The sequence below is a fragment of the Rhineura floridana genome, chromosome 1 (genome assembly GCF_030035675.1).
Source record: "Rhineura floridana isolate rRhiFlo1 chromosome 1, rRhiFlo1.hap2, whole genome shotgun sequence".
NCBI classification, from domain to species: Eukaryota; Metazoa; Chordata; class Lepidosauria; order Squamata; family Rhineuridae; genus Rhineura; species Rhineura floridana.
The window spans coordinates 155,516,721-155,533,181 of NC_084480.1; the positions used below are offsets into that span (position 1 = coordinate 155,516,721).

Genomic DNA, 16,461 nt, shown 5'->3' on the forward strand with positions numbered 1-16,461 from the left:
TAACAATGATTTTACTTCTGAAATTTACATACTTGTTCTGTTTTACCCACTCAAGTTACAAAGAGTAAGATAATATTTTGGCAAAACAAATTAGAACAATCTATATATGCTTCAAAAAAACCAAGAACCGCTAAAAATCTTAGGTACAGAAGGAACCAAGAGGGAGGATGGGGAATTCCTAATTTACTTTTATATTATGAGGCCTATCAGATTAGGCATATGATTTCATTTTTAGATCTTAAAATAGAACGACATTGGGTCCAAATTGATACCTACTACTTCATAATAGGGCTACCATATATTTAAAAAGCAGTAAAAAATTATAAAATTAGAACATACAACGACACCACTATTGGTGATATGGAAATATAGAAAGGAGCTGTTTTTACCAGGACTTTCCCCTTTGGTCCCTCTGTGTAACCATCCAGATTTCTATAAGAAACAAAGATTAATAGATGACAAAGAGTTAGTTAAAAATGATGTTTTCAGATTAAAGGATTTTTATGTGAATAACAGCCCCATATCTCGAGATACCTGGCACAGGAAGTTGAGGGATATGGGCATTTCCTGGTTGGCATGGTATCAAATCAGTACATTTATAATAAATAATAATAATAATAAATTTTATTTGTTGGTCGCCTATCTGTCCAGGTTAGTGGACACTCTAGGCGACTTACAATAATAAAAAGCAATACATAAGGAAAAATTACATTATAACTGAGGGAACAAAAGAACTAACTCAAGGAGAAGGATTCATTAAATAGAGGCAATACTGAAAAGGTCTAGTCTCCTCTTTATACAAGTTTTTATTGGGAAAGGATATGGGCAGTAACCAAACACTTAAAGAAACCGAATTGAGTTGCAAAACTGAAAATCAGATCTGGGTGGGCATGTGGTTAAATTTTCCATTTAAACAAGTAGCAGGGAAACTGCTTTTAAAATTGTTCAAAAATGGTACATGACTCCAGAACGTTTAGCACAAATCACTAACTCAGGGGGCCACTCTTTCTGGTGTGAATGTGGGAAACATGGCTCATTTGTGCATATGCAGTGGGAATGTGATAAAGTAGCCAGGTTTTGGTCTCTCAAATGTACAGAAATTCAAATAATAACTGGACAAAAAATAATATTTACAGCAGAACTGGCTTTATTAAACCTTTTTACGGAGGAAAATCAGAATTTACATTATAATAGATTGATTGGTTTCTTGTTGGTGGCTGCCAGAATAGTGTTTGTGATATCCAGAATAGTGGTCTGGAAAATTCTGGAAGGTCTTATGTTGGACAGGTGGCATTGAAAGGTATGAGAAATTGCCCTATTAGAAAAATTGACTTTAAAATTAAGATTAGCAAAAGGAAAGAGGAAAAACAAAGAGGCTTTCGAAGAGGACTGGTGGCCCTTCATACTCTTCTCTGCAAAGGTTGAGAGAACTGGTCAAGTACCATCTCCCTTTAAAAGACTACGGTTAACTTAATGTACTCTTTGGACTCTATAACTATGTATCTCAATTGAAAATAAAAGATGTATGGTAGGGTGGGAAGAGGGGAGATTTATGTAGGGGGGAATGGGGTTAAGGTAGTATTTAGATTGTTAATGGAATATATATGTTTTTCAAAACTTCTGAATAAAAAAAAAAAAAGGAAGGGCCCTATAAGGCCATTGAGTCCAACCCCCAGCTTAGTGCAGGAATCCAAATTAAAGCATACCTGACCGGTGGCTGCCCCTTGAATGCCTCCAGTGTTGGAGAGCCCACCACCTCCCTAGGTAGGGATGGGTGAGATTTTTTTATTCAGTTTGCATTTCAAACAGAATTTATCAAATTTGCACTCTCTGAAACAATACGAGCATCAAAATGCAGCCATCCTTCAAAATCTGCATTTATTAGAATTTTAGGATGAAAATAGCAGGCAAAAAGGCACGATGTTATGAGAAATGGCTTGCAAAAATGTGTACCTTTGTAAACCTGCCTACAAAAATGTGTTTATTTGGAGAAATCCACACTAAAATTAGAATTTTCATGAGGATTTTTTTAAAAAATTGCAGATTGTTGCAGAAATGCCGAGAACTGAATTTAACATTGGAAAAATGAGAAATTGGTTCCATTTTTATACTGCTTTAACAGTTGGGAAGGTTTTCCTGATGGTCAGTCAAAATCTGGCTTCCTGTGAGCCCATTATTCTGTGTCCTGCACTCTGGGACGATTGAGAAGAGATCCCGGCCCTCTATGTGGCAGCCTTTCAAGTACTTGAACAGTGCTGTCATATCCCCCTTCAGTCTTCTCCAGGCTAAACATGCCCAGTACTTTCAGTTTCTCCTCATAGGGCTTTGTTTATAGTCCTCTGATCATCCTTGTTGCCTTCCTCTGAACCTGTTCCAGTTTGTCTGCATCCTTCTTAAAGTGTGATGTCCTGAATTGGATGCAGTAATCAAGGTGAGTCCTAACCAATGCCAAATAGAGGGGAACCAGTACTTCACGTGATTTGGAAACTATATTTCTGTTAATGCAGTCTAAAATACCATTTGTCTTTTTTGCAGCCACATCACACTGTTGGCTCATATTAAGTTTGTGATCAACAACAATCCCAAGATCTTTCTCACATGCAGTGTTGCTGAGTCAAGTATCCCCCATCTTATAACTGTGCATTTGGTTTCTTTTTCCTAGATGTAGAACTTGACATTTATCCCTGTTAAATTTCATTATGTTGTGTTCAGCCCAGTGCTCCACCCTATTGAGATACCTTTGAATTTTTTTTCTGTCTTCCAGGATATTAGCTATCCCTCTCGATTTTGTATCATCTGCAAATTTGATAAAGCATTCTCTGCACTTCCTCATCCAAATTATTAATAAAAATGTTGAAGAGCACTGGGCTCAGGACTGAGCTCTGCGGTACCCCGCTCGTTATCTCCCCCAGTTTGAGAAAGAACCATTGATAAGCACTCTTTGAGTACGATTCTGGAGCCAACTGTGGATCCATCTAATAGTTGTTCCATCCTCCCCACATTTAACCAGCTTGCTAATCAGAATATCATGGGGCACTTTGTCAAAAGCTTTGCTGAAGCTGAGATATATTATGTCCACAGCATTCCCACAGTCTACCAGGGAGGTTACCCAGTCAAAAATGAGATCAGATTAGTCTGGCAGGATTTGTTCTTGATAAATCCATGTTGGCTTCTAGTAATCACTGCAGTGTTTTCAAGGTGCTTAGAGACTGACCACTTTATAATCTATTCCAGAATTTTCCCAGGGATTGATGTCAGGCTGACTGATCTGTAGTTCCCAGGTTCTTCCTTTTTGCCCTTTTTGAAGATAGGGACAACGTTAGCCCTCCTTCAGTCATCCAGCACTTCACTCATCCTCCACGATTTTGCAAAGATAATAGACAGTAGTTCAAAGAGTTCTTCAGACACTTCTGGTTTTAGATCAGTTAATTTTAGATCGGTTAATTTCATGAAATGTAGAGCACTAAGGAAATCCAGGGGAAAGCAGGAGGAATCTTGGATTGAAATGTAGCACTATAATTGGTGAACTATAATTGGATCACATTGGCAAAATCAAAGAAAAAAGGATGCTGAAGTCTCATTTCTGTGCTTGTAAACTGGTAGCCCAGCCTTGGCCAGGTGCTGTGGTGAGTTCACTGGCCCCCTCTCATAAGTGTGCCCTCTTGTGACGATTACTGAGGTGAGTAGCAAGGCCTTCTCTGCTGGCCCTCACAGAAGACAGCTAAAAGGACAGGCACAGGGTAACAGGTTCAGCAGCTTTCCCCATCACTTCATAGGGACACACTTGTTCTCTTGTACCTGTCAAGCTGATGTTAGGGACCCGGAGCTGTCTGTTATGCATTCTGGAAGGGCAGAGAGGCCCTGGGAAGGCAAAGGTGGCAACTCCACACAGGAACAGCTGGCTTTCTGCTGGCTGCTGCTGCTTCCTTGCTGGTGGCCTACATGATACGGGGTGGGGAACATCCTTCTCCTTGTGAGGCTTGGAAGGCTGCCTGATAAGAAATATAAGCAATGTGATGGATAAAGGGTAATAGCTGGTGCTGATAATATTTATGACTGGGTTCTGCTTCCTTGGCGCTCTTCTCTTCTCCATGTCCCAGCTCGCTTTCCCACTCTCATGGTAGTTGTCCCCAAGAGATAGTAATTTGTGGATTGCTATTATTGCACCACCAGTTTGCAAGGTGCTTTGGGAAAGTTAATGTCCCATTTGGACAATCTTACCCATTCTGAGCGGGGAGCAGCAATAGCACTCTGTTTCCAAGGGCAGCCTGTTCATCCTGCAAAGAAAATAGGTCATGAAGAGTCAGCCTAACAGCCCTGCTGAGTCAGACTGAGGACTAATTGTAGTCTAGTGTCCTGTTTTCCACAGTGGCCCTCCAATGCCTATGAGAAGCTCACAAACAAGACTTGAAGGCAGCAGCTCTCTCTCGTTGCTGGTCCACAGCAACTGGCATTCAGAGGAATGCTCCTTCCTGCATATCCATCATGGCTAGTAGCCACTAATAGAATTTTTCCTCCAAAAATTCTGTCAGCTTTATTTTTGATCCCTTTCCTAACAATTATTAACACAGAATTTGCCTTTTCACAGCTATGACACTGAACTGTATTTGCCATTTGGTTACTCAGTCATCCAATCAGGAGATAATATTTTTGAGCTCTTTGCAGTGTGCTTCAGTTTTTACCATCCTGAATAATTTGGTGGTGTCTCCACACTTGTCCCCCTTGCTGCTCAGCCTTAACACCAGGTCATTTATGAACAAATTGGTTCCAATACAGATATTTGGGAAACCCACTTCTTCATTTCCTCCATTGGGAGAATTGTCCATTTATTCCTAATCTCTTGTTTACTTGATTTATTTATTATTTGATTTATATCCTGCCCTTCCTCCCAGCAGGAGTCCAGATATACCCTCTTAGCCCCTGACTGCTAAGTTTCCTCAGGAGCCTTTGGGGTGAGGGACTGTGTCAAAGGCTTTTTGAAAATCCGTATAGTGGGATCGTACTTGCCATTTGGGGGTTTATGGGCCTCCCTTTCTGCAAACTGCATATTTACCCTATGTCTCCTGCTTTTGAGGTTTGCTCCCCCTCTGTTGCTTACATGGGATGTCTTGTCCTTGCAGAGAAAGATATCATGGGCTCTAAATCGGGTGGGGGAACCTTGTCCAGCTCATGGACTAGATCCCAACCTCCCTCAGCCACCACAGGCCATTTTGACAAGTGGATGGGCTGACCCCTTATAAATCTCGTGACATCAAATCATCTGTCAGTGCTGATCAGCCCATTGGTACTGACGGAACGCCTTCAAAGTGGCTTGCAGTGAACCCTGCATTGTCCAATTGTAGGCGGAATTAGTATCCAAACTGTGCCTGCAAACAGATAGATAGATAGATAGATAGATAGATAGATAGATAGATAGATAGATAGATAGATAGATAGATAGATAGATAGATAGATAGATAGATAGATAGATAGATAGATAGCTTTATTACGGTCATAGACCAGCGTACAAATATACATCTTTAAAATAGGCAAGTTTCATTAAAAAGTTCTAACAAATTCTGTCTAAAACCAATTCTAAATTTTATATAGGCTGTGGGGTTATCAAAGTTCTTCTGCAGAGGATGGCAGCAGCACAGAAGCTGGCTACCTTAACTGATACTTGGGAAATTTGATCAGAAAGAAGGTATTCCACGTAAAAAGCCTCATCTCTGCCAGGAATTTTTTGTAAAATTGGGGTAAAAGCCGCCCTGAGTTCCTTGGAAAAAGGGCGGGGTATAAATATTTTAAATAAATAAATAAATAAAATTTATCTGCAAAGTGTCTTTCAATTTGGTCACAATGGGCTATCAAGTGGGCCAAGGTGTAGCAGGCCCTTGACTACCTGACAAAGTGCCATTGGGCAACTCTGTGCAAATACAGTGGTGGTGGAGCAGTGCTATTTCGTTTCAGCCATGAGTTCAAGCCCATGTTTGATTGAACTCATTCACAGTTTCCCACTAGCATTGCATTAATCAGTGTCCCACTGGTTTCATCACCCCCAACTCCCCCCAAATCCAGGACATTTGTTTGGCTCTACAAAGTGGGAGAGGCATGCAGGAGTGATCACGTCAACCAAGCAGGCCGTTCCAGAGGTCACTGAAGGGCTTTGACAGAATTACCTGCTGAGGTAACAGGAAAACCCCCAAGAGCCACCAAGAAACCACTGGATTCATCAGCCTCCTGGGGCTGACCATTTTAATTGGTCCTTCATCCCTCCAGAGGTTCAGTTCAAGTTCATCCAAATGCACTTTATTATTAGTTCATAATAATTTGTGCAATTTGCCACCAAGAATCTCCTCTCCCTCCCACCCTGACAATAAATAAGGCCCAGTCCAGCCCATGAAGAAACCAGATTCTGCCCCCCACCCCATTGCCAGCCAAACATGCTTTTGAGGTAATTTGCGTGTGAGTGAGTGATGGTGGTGGTGGTGGTGATGATGATGATGATGAACCCAGAAGCTGAACAATGAACTCACAGAGATATATTGCTGATTTCAAAAACTGGTAGGTTGGCTAGCTACAGAAAAGAGAAAAAGATTGTGCTTGCTGCTGCTTTAACCTCAAAAGGAGGGAAAGTATCACAGCCTTGGAGAAGAGCAACAAGCAGTTTGCTAAAGATAACAGTGTTGGTGCCAGGATCACCTCGTCAGGGAGATCATTGCATAATTTGGGGGCCACTACTGAGAAGGCCCTCTCCCTTGTTGCCACCCTCCGAGCTTCCCTCACAGTAGGCACCCGGAGGAGGGCCTTAGATGTTGAGCGTAGTGTACAGGTGGGTTCATGTTGGGAGAAGCATTCCATCAGGTATTGTGGTCCCAAGCCATGTAAGGCTTTGTAGGTTAAAACCAGCACCTTGAATCGTGCTCGGAAACATACAGGCAGCCAATGCAAGCAGGCCAGAATTGGTTTTATGTGTTCAAACCGCCTGGTCCCTGTTACCAATGTGGCAGCTGCATTTTGCACAAGCTGCAGTTTCCGAACCGTCTTCAAAGGCAGCCCCACGTAGAGTGCATTGCAGTAATCTAATTTGGAGGTCACCAGAGCATGGACAACTGAAGCCAAGTTATCCCTGTGCAGATAGGGGCGTAGCTGGGCCACCAACCAAAGTTGGTAGAAGACACTCCGTGCCACTGAGGCTACCTGAGCCTCAAATGACAGAGATAGTTCTAGGAGAACCCCCAAGCTACGGACCTGTTCCTTCAGGGGGAGTGTATCCCCATCCAGGACAGGTTGGACATCCAACATCCAGTCAGAAGAACCACCCACTAACAGCATCTCAGTCTTGTCTGCATTGAGCCTCATACAGTTACTACCAGCCAAGCCTCCCCCCATCCTCCCACCATTTACCTGATGAAAAGTTCTGGAGAACTATTGGCCATGCTGGCTGGGGCTAATGGGAGTTGGAATCCATCAGCATCTGGAGGGTACCATGATGGCTAAATGATAACTCTAAATGTTAAATGTAACATAACCAGGTAATGTCTGATCTTAAAGTGTCAGACTAGGATGATGCTGGTTGAGATCTCCACACAGCTCACTTGATACCCTTGGACCAGTCACTATCTCTCAGGGCTTTAGTGATGATAAAACTGGGGGAAACCATGTATCTTGCCTTAAGCTCCTTTGAGGAAATCATAGAATATAAATGGAATAAATAAAATGGCTTTGGGTCGGCTTCTTGGGAAAACTTTGGAAGAACTGAACTGGACATGAGTGCTGGTGAGGAGGGGAGACAAGCCCTTGTACAGAATGATCTAAGACTATGCCAGTTCCTAATCTGTTCTTCAGATCTGTTTTGAGTGGTCTCGTATTAGGCTGGAGCTTTTGGGATTGTCAAGTATATGTCGCTTCAATATTCCTGTGTTTTACATAACCAATTTTCTGGCTTCAAATTGTTTAAGAGTGAGGTTTTTATTTAGTCTAGGCATTTAGAGCCTTATTAAGTGTGTTATGATATTGTGAGTTTAGCACACAGAATGGTAAATACAGAAAGGGTTTTATTTTGAAGTTTGCAGCATTTTAATGTTTTAGCAGAAGCATTGAAAGGGAAGGAAACGCCCAGTGTTGCATTTTGCATTGCTGAGATAGGAATAAACATTGCTGTTACTTGTCTTGTACATATTTGCAATGATGTCTTTTAAAAGCCATTCCAATCTACTGACAAAATTGAGGAGCAGTATTTTCTGCTCTGCTGGCTTTGCAGTCAAGTCCTCGGGGATGTTCTTGCTGCTTTAAAACAATTGTTTCAACTGTGGTGACCCTGTAACTCTGGTATGCTCTGATTGGCCAACCTTCTGGAGACTTGAGATCTGACCAGAGAGGCGTGATCTCTTTCCTCCTCAGGGGTGTATTTTGCAGTTGGTTTTGGTGAAACAGTGTGAGAGCCAAGAATATGTTAGATTGGCAGAGTATGTGCTTGGCTGGTCTTCAGAACTGAAGCAGGGTGGGGAAACATTTGTGATATGTAGGGACAATGTTGTCAAAGTCGGACATGTTAATACGGGGGTTTTGTGGGCTGCTTAAGTTAATAGTCTCAAATATATTCTTTTCCCTTTCCTCAGACTCTTGTGGAGGGGGATTGGTATTACTGCCACTCTGCCTCTACTCCAGACCAAGCATGGCTGGGAGAGGGGTGAGGCCTATGCCTATTGAATGTTCACAATAATGTCTAGATCAGTGGTTCTCAAACTTTTTTGGTTCACGGCGCACTGTGAAACATACAGAAATTTTCTGGCACACTTCATGTACAAAATTTAAAATATATTAATATATTTTAAACTATGAATAAAAATAAATCTCTATACAAATGGGTTTCTACTCATTTTTAAAATATGCTTTCATAATATTCACGGCACACCTAGACACCACTTGCGGTGCATCAGTGTGCCGCGGTGCACCGTTTCAGAATCACTGGTCTAGATGCTTGCAGATGTGCAGACAGACCTGCTTCTTCTGTCTTGAGAGATGGCCTCATCCTTTCCTTACAAATAGCAATTAGTGCGATTCTAAAAGAAAAATCTGAATTTCACTGCCTAATTTAAAGAGAGTACCTTAGTAGCCTTAATATTTGCTGTTCTCATGCGAATGCTTCTTGGCTGGTGAAATTTGCTTAGAGGTGAACTTTTCTTTTCCCCCTGCTTCTTACATTTAATTCTCAGATAGTAAACTTGTGTCTGTGTTGTACCATTTTGGACTGTTGGGTGGGGCTCACACGCTGCTAAAAATGGAGGAGTGTTCCGCTATGAGCCGCAAAACAATACAGCCCTTAATACAAGCCTAATGCCTTGAGAACTAGACCTCAGCCTGGATCACAGGGAGTTGGTCCTCTGAGGCAAGCTTACATTTGTACTCAAAGATTTGAGTGTCTTAGAAGTTTATATCCACAGATTGCCACCCACTCATCAGGTTATGCTCTTTTCAGCTTTGATGTTTAGGGTACTTCCGGATGGGGGGTTAATTTTGCAAATGTTTTGTTGAGATTTCAGAAACAGGTCATTGGCAATACTTTTTTAAACTTACCTGGTTTTTCATGGAAATGGAAAATCCAGATTAAATGGGGAAAATATACAGTCTGGCAATTTGATGCCAATAACAGTGTGTGGATGCTTCATAAAAACTTGCATGCATGAGGAGCACTGATGTCTCAATTAATACCCATAGTTTCCTTCATTTGAGCCTCCTCTGAAAACAGCTAGGCAAACAGAATGCTTGGCTGAGTGCTAATAAGACTGGGATTTATTTTATTTTATTTATTTATTTATTGCACTTGTATACCGCCCCATAGCCGAAGCTCTCTGGGCGGTTTACAGCAATCAAAACCATTAAAACAAATATACAATTTAAAAACATATTTTAAAAACAATTTAAAACACAATTTTAAAATTCAAAACAATATAAAAACAATTTAAAAACACATGCCAAAACGCCTGGGAGAAGAGGAAAGCCTTGACCTGGCGCCGAAAAGATAACAGTGTTGGCGCCAGGCGCACCTTGTCAGAAGACTCATTCCATAATTTGGGGGCCACCACTGAGAAGGCCCTCTCCCTTGTTGCCACCCTCCCAGCTTCCCTTGGAGTAGGCACCCGGAGGAGGGCCTTTGATCTTGAACATAGTGTATGGGTGGGTTCGTATTGGGAGAGGCGTTCCATCAGGTATTGTGGTCCCAAGCCATGTAAGGCTTTATAGGTCAAAACCAGCACCTTGAATCGAGCTCGGAAGCATAGAGACAGCCAATGCAAGTGGGCCAGAATTGGTTTTATATGTTCGGACCATCTGGTCCCTGTTACCAATCTGGCCACTGCAGTTTGCACAAGCTGCAGCTTCCGAATCGTCTTCAAAGGCAGCCCCACGTAGAGTGCATTGCAGTAATCTAATTTGGAGGTTACCAGAGCATGGACAACTGAAGCTAGGTTATCCCTGTCCAGATAGGGATGTAGTTGGGCCACCAACCGAAGTTGGTAGAAGGCACTCCGTGCCACCAAGGCTACCTGAGCCTCAAGTGACAGAGATGGTTCTAGGAGAACCCCCAAGCTACGAACCTGCTCCTTCAGGGGGAGTGCAACCCTGTCCAGAACAGGTTGGACATCCACCATCTGGTCAGAAGAACCACGCACTAACAGCATCTCAGTCTTGTCTGCATTGAGCCTCAGTTTATTAGCCCTCATCCAGTCCATTGTCACAGCCAGGCACCGGTTCAGCACATTGACAGCCTCACCTGAAGAAGATGAAAAGGAGAAATAGAGCTGCGTGTCATCAGCATACTGATGGCAACACACTCCAAAGCTCTGGATGACCACACCCAACGGTTTCATGTAGATGTTGAACAGCATGGGGGACAGAACTGACCCCTGCGGAACCCCATACTGGAGAGTCCAGGGTGCCAAGCAGGGGCGTCACTACCGGGGTGCGGAGGGTGCGGCCCGCACCCGGGTGTCACCATGAGGGGGGTGACACCCAGAGCCGCCCCGCGCCGTTGCCCGGCAAGGCTGCTCCAACTCCTCCTTGGAGGCGGGCGAGACCATGAGCAGCATCAGCGGGGCGAGGGAGGCGCGTCGGCATTCCCAGGCCTTCTCCGGCTGGGTGCTCCTCCGGCGTGCGCTCTCCCAGGGGCATGGACGGGGGTGGCTGGCCTTGAGCGCGTGCACGCAAGCCTAGCCACCTCGTCCATGCCCCTGGGAGGGAGCGCGCTGGAGGTCCGCATCCCCCCACACTCCCACTAGTGACGCTGCTGGTGCCGAGTAATGTTCCCCAAGCACCACCTTTTGGAGCCGACCTGCCAAGTAGGAGTGGAACCACCGCAATGCAGTACCTCCCACTCCCAACTCAGCCAGTCTCCCCAGAAGGATACCATGGTCGATGGTATTGAAAGCTGCTGAGAGATCAAGGAGAATCAACAGAGTCACACTCCCCCTGTCTCTCTCCTGACAAAGGTCATCATACAGGGCGACCAAGGCTGTTTCCGTGCCAAAACCAGGCCTGAAACCCGACTGAAATAGATCCAGATAATCGGTCTCATCCAAGAGTGTCTGGAGCTGGCCTGCAACCACTCGTTCAAGGACCTTGCCCAGGAATGGAACATTTACTACCGGCCTATAGTTCTTAAGATTTTCTGGGTCCAGGCAGGGCCTCTTCAGGAGTGGCCTCACTACTGCCTCTTTCAGACAGCCAGGGACCAGCTCCTCTCACAGAGAGGCATTAATCACTTCCCTGTTCCATCCCTGCTAGCTTTTATTAGCAAAGAAGGGCAAGGATCCAGCACAGAAGTGGTTGCACGAACCTGTCCAAGCACCTTGTCAACGTCCTCAAGCTGCACCAACTGAAACTTATCCAAGAAATAGGGACAAGGCTGTGCTCTGGATACCTTGCTTGATTCATCTGCTATAACACTGGAGTCTAAGTCCTGGTGGATGCTAAAGGTTTTATCCGGGAAGTGCCTAGCAAATTCATTACAGCGGGCCTCAGATGGTTCTACCTTGTCCCGGGGGCCAGAGTGTAATAGCCCCCGGACAATTCTGAAGAGCTCCGCTGGGTGGCAGAGTGATGATTCGATAGTGGCAGCAAAATATTGTTTTTTTTGCTGCCCTTACTGCCCCTAAATACAGCTTACCATAGGCACTTACCAGTGTATAATTGCATCCACTAGGAGTTCGCATCCATCTGCACTCAAGCTGTCTCCTATATTGTTTCATCACTCTCATCTCTGAGGTATACCATGGAGCCGTACGAGCTCTACACAGGAGAGGGCACTCAGGAGCAATCATGTCAACCGCCCGGGTCATTTCTGTATTCCACAGTTCAACCAGGGTTTTGACAGGAGTGCCAGCCCTATCAGCCGGAAAACTCCCCAGAGCCCTTTGGAAACTATTCGGATCCATTAGTCTCTGGGGTCGGACCAACTTAATAGGTCCCCCACCCTTGCAGAGGGGAAAAGCCGCTGTAAGTCTAAACTTCAGCATGCAGTGATCTGTCCATGACAGAGGGACTGATGTAAGGCCCCCCACATTCAGATCACCAACTCCATGTCCCGATGCAAAAGCCAAATCTAGAGTATGCCCTGCTACATGTGTTGGGCCAATGGCATATTGGGACAGCCCATGGTTGTCATGGAGACCATGAAATCCTGAGCCGCCCCGGATAAGGTGGCCTCGGCATGGATGTTGACATCCCCCAGAACCAACAGTCTGGGGGATCTCAACAGTACACCCGAGACCACCTCCGTCAGCTCAGCTAGGGAGTCTGTTGGGCAGCGGGGTGGGCAGTACACCAACAGAATCCCCAGTCTGTCCCGCTGACCCAACATAAGGTGCAAACTCTCCAGACCAGTAGTCACATGGACAGGGTGCCTGCAGAGGAAGATGGAGCTCCTATAGACCACAGCAACCCCCCCTCCCCGACCCTCAGGTCTACCCTGATGCTGGACCAGGTCCCCTGGTGGACATAGCTGGGAGAGACTGACACCCCCCTGCTCACCCATCCAGGTCTCGGTTATACATGCCAGATCGGCTGCCTCATCCACAATTAAATCGTGAATGAGGGAGATCTTATTATGCACCGATCTGGCATTTAGCAGCAGCATCCAGAGGTCTGAGAGCTGGCTGATAGGGCAACCAACAAACCTCCGGGTGTGGGGAGGACCAGAACAAGGCACAGCCATTAACTGCCTGGGCCACGTTCCCCTTACCTGGCAAGTCCTCCTCACAACACCATATCTCCCTTGACCCGTCACTACGCTAATTGGGGGCCCCTCAAATCTCCCCACTTGGCTCTGAGTCCTCTCTCCCAGGCACATGACTGAAGACCCAGAAAAAAAGAAAGAAAAGGCAGACAAAGCAGGAGCCACCTCAGCCAGCCGGCTTGTGTATCTGCTCCAGAGAAGGGACAGGTGGAAAAAATCAGCCACAGCTGCCTGAGCACGTGGGGCCTGGTCCTGCAAGGTGTGACCCCTGCAGAGCAGAAGTCCAACCGGGAAAGGGTGGTGGTGGTGGTAGCCCAGCAGCAGCAGCAGGAAGCAGGCAGGCAGACAGCAGCAGCAAACAGCTCTCTTTCCCTGGAAGGGATGGTGGTGTTCCCCTTCCTCCTGCAGGCACTGGGATGTTTAGGAAACTGGCTAGAGGATGGTTTCTTTCCACCTCTGTGAATCTTAAGTGGGCAGTTTCTTCAGCCGACAGGATGCAGAGTTAAGAACATACGAAGAACAATGTTGGATCAAGGAGCGTGTTTCCTGAACTTCAAGGCAGCCCACAAATAGGGCATGAAGGGAACAGCCCCTATTTGCTCTTCAGCAAGTGAGTGACAGAGGTACAGTACTTCTGAACATGGAGATTGCACTTAGCATGTCCTCCATGAATTCGTCTATTCTCCCTTTACAGTTATGAAGCCATTGTAAAATCTTGGTGGCTGTTGCAAAATCTTTTTGCAGTAAATTCCATAAGTTAAATAATTGATGTATGAACTGCTGCTTTGGTCTGTCCTGAGTCTGCTGCTCAACAATTTCATTCTGGCAGTATGAGAGGGAGAGAAAATACTTCCCTGTCTCCTTTCTGCACACTAATATTTTTCTAAACCTGTTTTAGAAGGAACTTCTTCCCAGAGTTCCTAGGGTTGGCATATCCATAGCTTGCTGCAGCTTGAGGCTGTAATATGACTTGCAAATGATGTCAGTAAATCATGCTCACATAAAACTTTGTGGTATGAACAAAAAGAATAATACGTGCTAATGAAAGAAACGGAGGCGTAGTAGTGAGTATGGAAGTCTCCCAACTATTTATGCTAGGGGTGGGGAACATGTAGTTCTCCAGATATTGGACTGCAACTCCCATCTGCCCCAGCCAGCATGGCCAACAACATCTGGAGGGCCACAGCTTCCTGTCCCAGCTTATGCTGACTGCTTGGCCCATCTTCTCACCGTGGTTGTTTGTCAACAAGAGCTGGACAGCAAGATGTAAATACTTAGGCTGCAGTCCAAGACGTGTTTATTCAGAAGTAAGCTCCCTTTGGATCACAGGGACTTGTGTATTGGATTGCAGCCTTAGTGTTTTACCTGCTGTGCTTCCCAATAGAAATAAGGGCAATAATGCCACCTGAAGCTGAAAATTAAAATTGAACACCAGGTTGATTTCATTTCAGGATCTTGTTAACAGCTTTAAGCATATTAATATTTGTGTTCCATGTGATCCTCAGATGGAAGAAATTATGGATGTAGTAGGAAAACTTGCTGTCTTATTTGTGTGTGTTGTTTAAAAAATCTTTTATTTAATTATACTTTTAAGGTAGATTATGAGGGCAGCATATCTGCTTGATGGAAAAGTTGCAGCATTTCCAGATCTTCATGTAACCACATTTATAATCCATTTTCTGTCACAGAAAGATGGCAATAACTTTTCAATGACGTTCGCCAGCTAAAGTCAACAAATCCAAGGAGGGGGCAGGTTTTTTAATCTGCTAGTGATCTGTTATTTCTGGAGTTTTAAGATTTGTGGAAATGTTAGTGATATTAGCTTTATTATATTGGTTTATATCTTCTGCTGTATTATGGTTTTTACCTTTTTTGTTTTTATTGTTAGCTTCCATTATTGGGCAGCATGTAAATGTAGTCAGTAAATAAAAGCCACAGCCTTTTTCTGAATGAGGCTGTTTTTTCAACAATGTATTTTCTCTTTTATGGCTTGTAGGAAGAACCAGTGAGCAAATCCAAAATCTGTGCTAATGTGTTTTGTGGGGCTGGCCGGGAGTGTGCTGTGACAGAGAAGAGTGAGCCAACCTGTCTGTGCATTGAGGTAAGGCATGGATCATCATTTTAGGAACAAAGTCCTGGGATTACTGAGATCAAAAGCTATCATCCCAAATGAGGAGCACCAGCATGTCTAGTAGTGATGACTGACCTGTGCTGCCTCTACTTTCCTAGGATTTTTCTGTATAGTCCTTTTGGCGTTGCCCAATACTGCACATATCATATGTTTCCTTTCTTAGCCCATTCATTGCAGCAATATCACATTTCCTGGGCATTCACAACTCATTTTTTCTGTTTCCTCCCTCCAGAGCATTTTACTCTCATGTAAATCTATTCAATTTTCAATTTCAGGAGTAAAATACACATTGAAAGTATTTTGAAATCCATGTATATCATCCTTTATTACACTATCAGTCTTGGGATTACTCTCTGAGAGGCAGTTGTCCAAGATGGAAAAGCAACCAAGTTGGCCTTTTTCTACACTTAAGCATCAGAATTCAAAGTTTTCTGTTTGTGGCATTGATTTTGTCACATGCAGAGAAAAAAGTAGTCTCTTTGTGGCTTACATAAAAGCAAATCCTTGTTAACTTCATCGTCATGCAGATAGCGAACATATGCTAAAAGGACTGCTATCCCAGCCATGTCTGTTGATTCATCAAGTTGAAGGCAAAAGAAACCACAACTTTTTAACCAGGAGCATAACCCCAATTTCATTTCTTTTGCCATCTCATCAATATGGCGACCTACCATGTTGTTGGACAAAGAGGAATACTCTCAATATTTTTGCAGATGCTTCATTCAACACTACACTCAACAACATCTATATGCTCAGAGGCACATGTTACCACATTCTTCCAAGCTACACAGGAAGTGTATTGGACTGAAAGATCAACCCAGATTGTGTTTGCATTTTTACAAATTTGCAGGGCAGTACAATATCTCAGTAAAATGTAAATGGACAGCTTTCAAGTTGATTCTGACTTATGGCGACCCTATGAATAGGGTTTTCATGGTAAGCAGTATTCAGAGGGGGTTTACCATTGCCTTCCTCTGAGAGGCAGTGACTGGCCCAAGGTCACCCAGTGAGCTTCATGGCTGTGTGGGGATTTGAACCTTGGACTCCCAGGTTGTAGTCCAACACTCTAACCACTACACTACACTGGCTCTTACAATATCTCAGAGAGGAGGTCAAA

The 16,461-nt window shown here is 44.2% G+C and overlaps 1 protein-coding gene across 1 annotated transcript in view; it reads left to right on the forward strand.

Moving 5' to 3' along the window:
• Window positions 1-16,461, forward strand: part of FSTL1 (follistatin like 1) — a 44,320-nt gene that overhangs the window by 5,160 nt on the left and 22,699 nt on the right. Inside the window, exon 3 of the mRNA XM_061638515.1 lies at window positions 15,210-15,314. Within this exon, the coding sequence (XP_061494499.1) occupies window positions 15,210-15,314 (105 nt within the window). The remainder of the gene's footprint in view (window positions 1-15,209; window positions 15,315-16,461) is intronic.